This window comes from Cebus imitator, unplaced genomic scaffold (assembly GCF_001604975.1).
Source record: "Cebus imitator isolate Cc_AM_T3 unplaced genomic scaffold, Cebus_imitator-1.0 Scaffold155, whole genome shotgun sequence".
In the NCBI taxonomy this organism is placed as follows: domain Eukaryota; kingdom Metazoa; phylum Chordata; class Mammalia; order Primates; family Cebidae; genus Cebus; species Cebus imitator.
Window position 1 is genome coordinate 2,515,132 of NW_016107470.1, and position 10,253 is coordinate 2,525,384.

At 40.5% G+C, this 10,253-nt stretch overlaps 1 protein-coding gene across 2 annotated transcripts in view; it reads left to right on the forward strand.

Annotated features, from left to right (window-relative positions):
* Positions 1-1,566: 1,566 nt before the first annotated feature.
* SMC5 (structural maintenance of chromosomes 5) overlaps positions 1,567-10,253 on the forward strand; it is an 85,303-nt gene continuing 76,616 nt past the window's right edge. For both annotated transcript variants that reach the window (XM_017543446.2, XM_017543447.2), the window contains exons 1-3: positions 1,567-1,866; positions 6,736-6,877; positions 9,728-9,780. In XM_017543446.2, the coding sequence (XP_017398935.1) occupies positions 1,682-1,866; positions 6,736-6,877; positions 9,728-9,780 (380 nt within the window). In that variant the 5' untranslated portion in view covers positions 1,567-1,681. The remainder of the gene's footprint in view (positions 1,867-6,735; positions 6,878-9,727; positions 9,781-10,253) is intronic.

Here is a 10,253-nt window from a genome sequence, read left to right on the forward strand (position 1 = left end):
GAGCTTTTGTCCTTACTGGAATATTCCAGCAAAATTCTTTTCCCTAGGATGCTCTTTTCTCAGATCTCACACAGCTTCTTCTTGTCCTTCAAGCAGAAACATCACCACCTCTGACAGGCCTTCCGTGCCTCCCACCCATCAGTTTCATTTTGTTTTCTTCCTAACATCTATCACAGTCTTAAATTATCCTGGTCATTTGTTGTGTCAACCTTAAATAGTGGAATTCAGAACGTCATTAAGTATATAGCATTTATTCTAATGAAAACTTGAGGACAGCCACCTGGAAACACTGCCGCCAAACAAATAGGGACAATGTTTCAAGGTGAAGTTAAGATTTCATTTACATAGGCAGAGACAAAGAAGGTTGAGCAGGAGTACATTTTCCACACAAGACCAGTGCATAAATTACAAAGATTAGATTAGTGATATTTAGCTACATTCCAAGGAAGATAACTATATTAGTTTATGAAGAAGGGGTGTTAACTCTGTCTCCGTTTGGTCTTTCTAATTATTTACAGGAAAAAAACAAGGAAGCAGTTGCAGCTGTATGTCATGGGACAGAGGCCCCATAGCCACATTCTACGCAAGGCTCACAATAATTTAAAGTTCTAACAGCTTTAAGTTTGAATTATTTAATTTCACAGTTCACATGTTGATTGTTGATTCACTCGTTCTTTTCCTCTTTCCCTCACTAGAAATTAAGCTCCCAGGGATGCAACCTTCGCAGGTTCCTAAACTGCCACGCATCCAGTTTCTAGTAGATTAGACACTCATTGCTAGTTGAATGAAGGAAGATCTATGCAGGCCTCCGTGTGCTTCCTCTTTAATGAGGGGGCTCACTAGCTGAAGGTGAGATGAACGTGAGCAGGGGGAAGCAGAACCACCCTCTTAATGAAGGCAGCGCATTCTAGCTCAGGGATTTCTAGAAACCTCGGGGGCGGAAGTTTAACCACAGAATTACGAGGCAGGGGTAAGAGGAGCAATGAGGATGATCTGTGCAGTGTAGTCTTTTCACGAGTTTGAGAACGCCTAGCACGATGTCTTAACGAAGCGTCTGGCACAGAGCCATTTGGGAGGGTTTCTTTTTCGGGTTTTTGAGAAGGGGACCTGATTTGAAGCAACGGGGAAGTCGAAGAGCCAAGGACAGGCATGCCCGGGAGCTCTCCGGTGGACCCCTGGAAGGGGTGGGAGCAAGCAGAGCCTGACTTCGCCCCCCGCCTTGGCGGCACTGGGCGCCCCAAGTGCCTCCCGCAGCAGCCTCCCGCCGCCACCTCCCATCACACATGACTGAGGCTTGGGAAGCAAAAAAGTGGCTTTCAAAATACTAAACGCAATTGACTTCTTTTCCTGAGTTAAAAAAAAACTGAAAAAAATGCCGAAATGTACAGATTAGAACTCCTGTTGCCACATCCCCCTAGGCCTCCACCTAGTCCCGCCAGCGTCTCCGCCCTCACTCTGGGCCTCGGATTGAGCAGCACAGCACCGGAGGAGCATTGCCGGCGGGCCTGCTGACGCCGCCGGACCTGAACTGCGCAGGCGCGGCGCGGCAAGGGATCACGGGCGCGAGCGCGCGGCAGCAGTTCGCGGCAGTTCGCGCGGGAGCCGGGCGCTGGGGCGCTTGGGCGCCTGGGCTGCGGGACCCGGGGAACGGAAGCCGCTGCGGGCCGCAGAGGAAGCCAGAATGGCGACTCCGAGCAGAAAGACCTCCACCGCAAGCCCCCAGGCTTCCAAGAGAGCTCTCCCAAGAGACCCTTCGGCAGAGGTCCCGAGCAAGAGGAAGAATTCGGCCCCGCAGTTGCCGCTGCTGCAGTCGTCCAGGCCCTTCGTGGAAGGCTCTATCGTCCGCATCTCGATGGAGAACTTCCTGTGAGTGGCCTGGAGGCCCCGCCGGGGCTGTGGTGGGGTGGGGGCCCGCAGGCCCGGGGGCGCCGGCTGCGCAGGGCGGCGTGTGTGTGTGTGTGTGTGTGTGTGTGTGTGTGTGTGTACCTGGCTTGTGGGTCTGGCTGTGAATTCGTGCTGGGGTTTCCTTAAGGATTTTTCTATGTAGGCTGTGGAGATTGACGTGTATGGTGTAGGCTATGTGTGCACTGTGTGATGTGGTTTTTAAATTTAGTCCGCTAACGTCTCCAAAGGCGTCATGTAGAAGGTAGTGGTTGTGCTAGGGAGTACAACCACTGCCTAGTACTCGCGGCCCATAGGGTCACTGGTCTGTAATTCACAAAAGTATTGGTCCCTGGAACTTAAGAGGAGGCACAGTTAATTCGGAGTAATGGTGATGCTGTGGCAGATTCTCAGAGTAGGCATTTGCCAGAGAGGAGTAGATGAGACGGTAAAGGTTGTTCAGGATGGGAGGTTAGAGTGTACAAAAAAATTAAACCTTAGTGGCAATTGTTGGACCTCGCTACAAACCCTTGACCCCTCTAAATCCAGCTTTCTTCCCTGGTTCCTCCCTATCCGCTTCAGAAAACTAATTATAACTTCACAATTTAGTATATTTAAAATATATCATGTATTTGTCTAGCACCTTACAGTTCATTTGTTCAAGGTCATCTTGTTTTTTGTTTTTGAGACGGAGTGTCTCTCTATCCCCCAGGCTGGATTGCAGTGGCGCTGTCTCTGCTCACTGCAACTTCGCCTTCCGATTTCAAGTGATTCTCCTGCCTCAGCCTCCCGAGTAGCTGGGACTACAAGCGCGCGCCACAATGCCCGGCTAATTTTTTTGTTTTTAGTAGACACGGGCTTTCACCATGTTGGCCAGGCAGGTCTGGAACTCTTGACCTCAGGTGATGTGCCCGCCTCGGCCTCCCAAAAGCGTGAGCCAACACGTCCGGCTGAAAGTCTTGGACTTGTTTATTCCAGTATGTGCAAGTTTAAACTTGCACATACTGGAATAAAGATAACAGAATTGAAATAACAATACTACTTTTTTTTCAAGCGCCTGTTGTGTGCCAGGTTCAGAATTAGGTGCTTTATTTACACAGCGCGCTCATTCTTTCTTCATAACAACTCCATCTTGATAATTTCCGTTGCCGAAAGAAGCTCAATAGGTTATTTTGTCCAGTTTTGTAACAACGTATGTATCAGGATCCTTCAGAAAGGATGAAGTGGTTAATTTTGTCCGCAAATATGAGAAAGGGCTTTGTAAAGAAGATATGGAAGTGTCTGGTCTTGCTCTGTTGCCCATGCTGGAGTGCAATGGCATGATCAGGGCTCAGTGCAGCCTGGGACCTCCCATTCTCAAGTGATTCTCCTACCTCAGCCTTTCAAGTAGCTGGGGAGAACAGGCGCGTACCACATCTGGCTAATGTTTTTAAAAAATTTTTGTAGAGATAAGGTTTCACTATGTTGCTCAGGCTTTTCTCGAACTTCTGGGCTCAAGCATCTCACCTCGGCTTCCAAAAGTGCTGGGATTACAGGCATGAGCCACTGCACCCGCCTAAGAAGATAGGAAAGTCTTAAAAGAAGTGAAGAGTATTGAAGACAGAAGGAACTGTCTGAAGTAGTTTGGTATATTTAGAAAGTGTCAGGTATTTTAGTATGGCAAGAATATAGGATATGAGTGAATATGTGGACAGAGGGTAGGCAACCATTGAGGAGCCTGTACCTTTACTATGCTAAGAAGTTCCAGCATCATCCTGTAGGCAGCCACGGTGTGTTTTCAACAGGGAATGACATGTGTTTTATGTTAATCTGGAAGCACTGTGAAGGATGTTTAGAAAGTGTGCAAGATTGGAGGCAAGAAGATGATCAGAGTGTGAAGGAATGAGATTTGACAGTATCCAGCTACAGAAAAATTTTGAGGCAGGGAAAGGAAGGAATGCAGTGTTTTTCCCAAGTCTCTGCCCTAGCTAATTGGTCAGCTGCTATTCAGAAGAGGGAGTAGTTTGAGGAGAATAATAATAAATGCCTGTTAGATACTGTGGCTTTTGGGCACAAAGAGAGATGTTCTATAGGTAGTTTCCTTTGGCGCATCTAAGAGGGATGTTCTATAGGTAGAATGTGAGAGACTGGAGATTAGAGGAAAATGTGAACAGATGAGAGATTTGGAAGTCATGCATACCGGCGATTGATGAAGTTGCAGAACTGGTTATGATTGACCATTAGGAATTGTAAATTGAAGGACTAGAAGACCATGTATAGAGTCTTGGGAGAATGCCTACTTTTAAGGGGGAGCTGAAGAAGACCTCAAAGTCAGAAGGAACTATTCAGGGAAGTGAGATGGAAACATTGGGAGACAGTTATCAAAGAAGCCAAGGAAAAAAATGTTTCAAAAATATCACCTGCTACATTGAAGTCAGATAATGGGACTGAAAAGAGCCCACTGCATTTAGCAATTGGCAAATCTTTGACCCTTTAATGAAGCACAGTGGAAGCAGAAAACTGCAGGTCATAGAAGAATGAATGAGGGTGAGAAAGTAAAACTTGGATGCAAAGAGAAGAAAGAAAAGGTAGCTGGAAGTGTAGAGGCAGGTGAGATATTGTTTATTTTCATGAGTGGACTTGGAGTTTTAGGCATGAGGTAGAGAAAGGTAGGTTTAGAGAATTAGCAAGGAAATAGGGAGGGGTAGTCAGAGAATTTAAATGGCCTGGAAGAGAGTAGTGACTGAACCAAGTCAAATGGAGTTGGGCATGGATGAAGAGACTTGAGGGCTGAAGGAATAACACATGCAAAGGCTTAAGAGAAAGAAGGATTTGTAGTCAAAAAATTGAAAGAAGTACATTAGAGGTAGAATTTAGAGGTCTGAGGACAGAATAGGGAAAGGAGATAAAAAGTAGAAAAAGATGAAACTTAACTGTGATGGGTTCTCCTTTTTCCTTAATTTTTCTTTTTTGACAAGTTACATCAGATTTGCAATTCTACCAACATTACTTAGTGACTGATTGGATGATGGAGTGGTGGTTTGGGTAGAGTCAAAAGAGATGAAAGAACTAAAAATGATGCAAAACTAATGCCTAGGTTTCTGATTTGGGCAATGGAATGAATGACAATACCGTTCACTACGAGACCACAAGAGTGGTTTTGGATGGGAAAGATGGTGGATTTAGTTTTAAATGTGTTAAATTTAAAGTGACTGTTGTGAGACATCCAGATAGCGTTATTGAGGTGATTATTGCTTATTGAGGTCATCTGGACTGACTTTCAGCATGTAGATAGTATGCAAAGACTCGGAGAAAGAAGGAATCATGGAGGCCATAGAGTATACATGAGATACCTTGTAAAGTATATAGAATGATAAAAGGGTGGGTCTTTACCAGTTAGCTCTTTGAGAGGGAGCTCAGAGGAAAGGAAACACACAATAAGGGAATTCCCAATAAATACATCATAGAGTCAGAAGAGTGATTTTAAACAGTGCAGTCTTGATTTGGGTAAAGGCAAGAAAAATTTTTTTTTAAATGCAGAGGCTTTGTTTTTGACAACTCTCCCTATTTATAATATTGAGGCGTATTTTATAGGCCAGAAACTATCATGCTTTTTCCTGTTACTGTTTTCTTAAATACCAGTTGCATCATTGTTTTAATATAACATTCACAGAGAGATTTCACAACAGGAAATCCAAATGTTAAAAGAGTGGGGCTTCATGTGTTGAGAATAAGAAGTTCCATGTCAGGTAATTTCCTACATGTCTGAAGTTCCCAGGCTAGTTTTACTGTAACCATTATAAAGGGTTCTTTTGAGACCCAGCTGCTAGCAGAACAAAACATCTAAGAAGATAAAGTAGTAGATGCTGTGAAGAGGTATGGGATTAGCAAACCTGCCAGAAAATATTTCTTTGCCACCTGTATTTATTTTTATTACCACCTGACATTTCAAAATCATTAATTTCTTAAAATATTAACATGTGGTTGTTTGTTTATATACTGAGCAGGTGAATAGCAGACTAAGTATTTATTGATGAGGAATTAGTTGGCAGCTGCCTGAGAGCTAACTGAAATGCTATAGACAAAGGACATTAATTTAGGGTTCAAATTCAGAGTATTCAAAGGCAAGTTAGAAGAATGTCTGAGTGAGCATTTGCTTCATATTTTGTCATAACTGTCCCTAGCAACTAATAAAGAATAAATGCTAACTGTGTTTAGAGTGCTAGATAGCCTTCAACTTTTGTTTGTTCTGTTGGGTGGTGTCTTTCTTTAATGCCTAGGCTGGCCTTGACCTCCTAGGCTCAAGTGGTCCTATGGCCTCAGCCTCCCACATACCACAGTGCCTGCTTGAAAAATAAGTTTTAAAAATTAATAAAATGAAATCTTTGGGTTGATATATCTTCAGTTTTGTAATTTAAAATTTGCTTGAATTGTTTCAAATATGAAAATATGAATAACCATTAAGCATTTTAATTTAAAAGAAATATGAATGTAAAATTCACAGATTTAAGGTAAGCCATGGCCTCTCCTATAAAATTTGTTTTAAAGTTATTTTATTTGTATGGTGTCTTTGATATAGCATCCAGTGTTTTGTAATTATTAAAAAAGAACAAAGTATCAAACTTCATTTTTTTCAGCAGACTTTTGAAAAAAGTATATGAAATTATAGTGTTACTTTTGTTATGCATTACTGCCTTTTCAGTTTTTCTATTGGTAGATTTTCTGTCTAAAGTTGTTTATTAAAAACCTATAAAAATCATTAAATGTGTAAGTTAACTAGTTTTTAAAGGAATTTGAGGAAACTCATAGATAATGTAAAGCAAGGAAAAGTAGTTTTGTATCTCTCCTTAATAATTTCATCTCTTTATAATTCAGAACATATGATATTTGTGAAGTATCTCCTGGACCCCACTTGAATATGATCATTGGAGCCAATGGAACAGGGAAGTCGAGCATCGTGTGTGCCATTTGCCTTGGTTTAGCTGGGAAACCTGCTTTCATGGGACGAGCGGATAAGGTGAGTTAACATAAGTACTTTTTAAGAAAATTCAAAACTCCTAATTGCTTTTAGTAACATCACTTTGTACACCCCAGTTCCTTGGGTATAGCAAGCTTACAGTGCATGAATATGAAGAATAAATTTGCAGGTAGAGAAGCTGGAAGGAGATTTTCATTTCTAGAAGTATTTTGGACTATGATAATAGAAGATTCTCCAAGTCCCTTACACCTGAAATGCTAGAAATAATGTAATATGTCTTTTTTTTTTTTTTTTTTAATGCATTGATTGACTTGTGGAACAGTGAAGTAAAATTAGAAAAGGCAGAAACAAAACAAAAAACAAAACAAAACAACAACAACAACAAAAAGAAAAGGCAGAAACAAAATCCAGTCATATATTGCTTAATGATGGGGACATATTCTGAGAAAATGCATCATAAGACAATTTTGTCATTGTATGCACTCACAGAGAGTACTTACACAAACTTAGGTGGTATAGCCTATTACTCCTAGACTACATCCCTTTAGAACGTGTTACTGTAGTGAATACTGTTGACAATTGTAACACAGTGGCCTACATTGTACGTTTGTAAACATCTAAATATAGAAAAGGTACAGTAAAGATACAGTATGAAAAATAAAAATGGTATACCTGTATAGGGCACTTACTGTATTCATGAGAGCAGGGGACGGAAAAGCACTGCCTGAACAATCCAGAGGGAGTCTTGAGAAAGGAGGAGGAGGAGGAGATGAGAAATGCAAAACATGAGATCATTAAAAATGACAAAATATTGGCTGGGTGTGGTGGCTTAGCCTGTAATCCCAGCACTTTGGGAGGCCAAGGTCAGGAGTTCCAGACCAGCCTGGCCAACATGGTGGTGAAACCCCGACTCTGCTAAAAATGCAAAAATTAGCCAGGCATGATGGCGGGCTCTTGTAATCCCAGCTACTTGGGAGGCTGAGGCAGGAGAATTTTTTGAACCTGGGAGACAGAGGTTGCAGTGAGCCAAGATCGCACTATTGCATTCCATCCTGGGTGACAAGAGCGAGACTGTCTCAAAAATAAATAAATAAAAATTACAAAATAAGATGGCAGAAATATGTACAGATATAATCACAATAATTATAAATGATCTAAATTCTCATTAAATGAAAAAGTCTGTAAACATATCTAAAGTGCTACAGAAAAGATGAGAGTAAAAGGGTGAAAAAAATACATGCCAGGCAAATATACAAAAGAAAGTAGGTGTAGCTGGATTAATACTAGGCTACTAAAACAGATGTTAGAGCAAAGAGTATTTTTAGAGATAGTAGTGGTCATTAAACACTGATGAAAGTTTCAGTTCACTAGACAATAATTCAGTTCTCAACTTGAATTCACATTATAATCTAGCTCCAAAATATGTAGGCAAAATCTGCAGAATGCTAACAAGCAGTTAATGTATCCATAATCATACTAGGAGAGCTATCAATAATCGGTCAGATAAAAAATCAGACTACAGAAGATTTTAATAGTGAAGGTAAGGTTGAACTAATGGACATATTTTAAAAAATGCATTCAACAACTGCAGAGTAGGCATTCTTTTCAAGCACAAGTGAACATTTCTAAAAGCTAATTGTATACTGAGTCATAAAGCAGGTATCAAAAAATGGATACAACATAGTCATATCCTGGAGACAATGCTATTAAGACAGAAATAATACAAAATTAAAATTTAATGGACGGTTACAAAATGAGAGCAAATACCCCTTAAAATTATAAATTATTTAAAGTGTGTGTGTGTGTGTGTGTGTGTGTTTAGTGCTATGTGGGAAACATTTATCAGATAGAATAGATACTTTTCTCTGTTAATAACTAGCTTTGTGACCTTGAACAATTATCTAGACTTCAGTTTTTCTTCATTTCAAAAATAAGACAGTTGGAACAGATAGAATCCCAGGACCAACTCAGATTTTTATGAATATTGGTGTATAGTTTTTAAATTGTCAGATCATTTAATCCCTATCTCTTTGTAATGGTCTGTTGGATTGTACTCCAGGAGCCGTACAGTAGGAGTGAATTGGCTATAACAACTTTTGCTAACTTTCTCATGTTTATTTTTGTCATGAAAACACATCTCCTCATCCTTGAGTGATAATCTTTTTAAGGGAGGCTGTGGAGTGTTAGCTGTTGTCATCACTGTCATTATCACTATTAAAAAGATTATTATTTGTGAGGTATATTTTCTACCTTTTTTAGTATTTATTACTTATTTATAGCCTAATTTAAGATCCAGTTTGATTTTTTTTAAAGACTCAGCCTTTGTTTTTGTGCTTAGACTCATAAGCATATAGAAACTAGCACAGATAAGTCTATTTTATCATGTAAATTTCCTTTATATTGCTCCTTTTAAAACAAGGCTTGGTGGCAATTATATCATTAGCAGGATAGGTAATATTAGCATGGTTGTTAATATTTAACCTGCATGACTGTAGGAAGTCTTCAGTGGTAGTAAGAAGGTTTGAGTGCTTAGTGGTTATACTATAGGACCTGTTTTCTCACAGGCATTTTCTCTTCTCTGAGTGTTTAACATAGTGGCCAAGTACACAGGCTCTGAAACCAGATTTCCTGGGTTCACATCCTTTTTCTGGCACTTACTAGGTTTGTGCATATGAGTTCAATAAATTGTAGCTGATATTATTATTGTTGTTATTCGTGGGAGGGAACGATGGAATAACCTGGGAGGGATACCTTAGAAAGTGACAATAGAGAACATGCAAGTGGTAACTGAAAAAATCTTGATTTGACAAATAATAATAACTGCTAAATCTCTGATTGTTAACCTGGGAATGTCATTACACAGCTCACTTCTTCTTTTTTATGTCTTAGGTTGGATTTTTTGTGAAGAGAGGATGTTCCAGAGGCATGGTTGAAATTGAATTGTAAGTGGTAAAAGTGCTGAAACTCCTTTTTCCTGTATAAATTCTTAGTTTATATTCATGCTTTCCTGATGATTAGAAAAGATTATTAATATAGTATTATGGCATAAATATTGGAAAAAATATTTAAAGAATACTTAATCCAGATAAGTAAGGGGTTTTTAAAATGTATTTTCAAAAACTTAAATTGTAGGCCAGGTATGGTAGCTGACGCCTGTAGTCTGAGCACTTTGGGGACGTCAAGACGGGCAGATTGCCTGAGGTCAGGAGTCGGAGACCAACCTGGCCAACATGGGGAAACCTGTCTCTACTAAAAATACAAAAATTAGCTGGGCTTGGTGGCGCAATCCTGTAATCCCAGCTGCTGGAGAGTCTAGGCAGGAGAATTGCTGGAATCAGGGAGGCGAAGGTTGCAGTGAGCCAAGATGGCACCACTGCACTCCAGCCTAGGGAACAGAGCAAGACTCTGCCTAAAA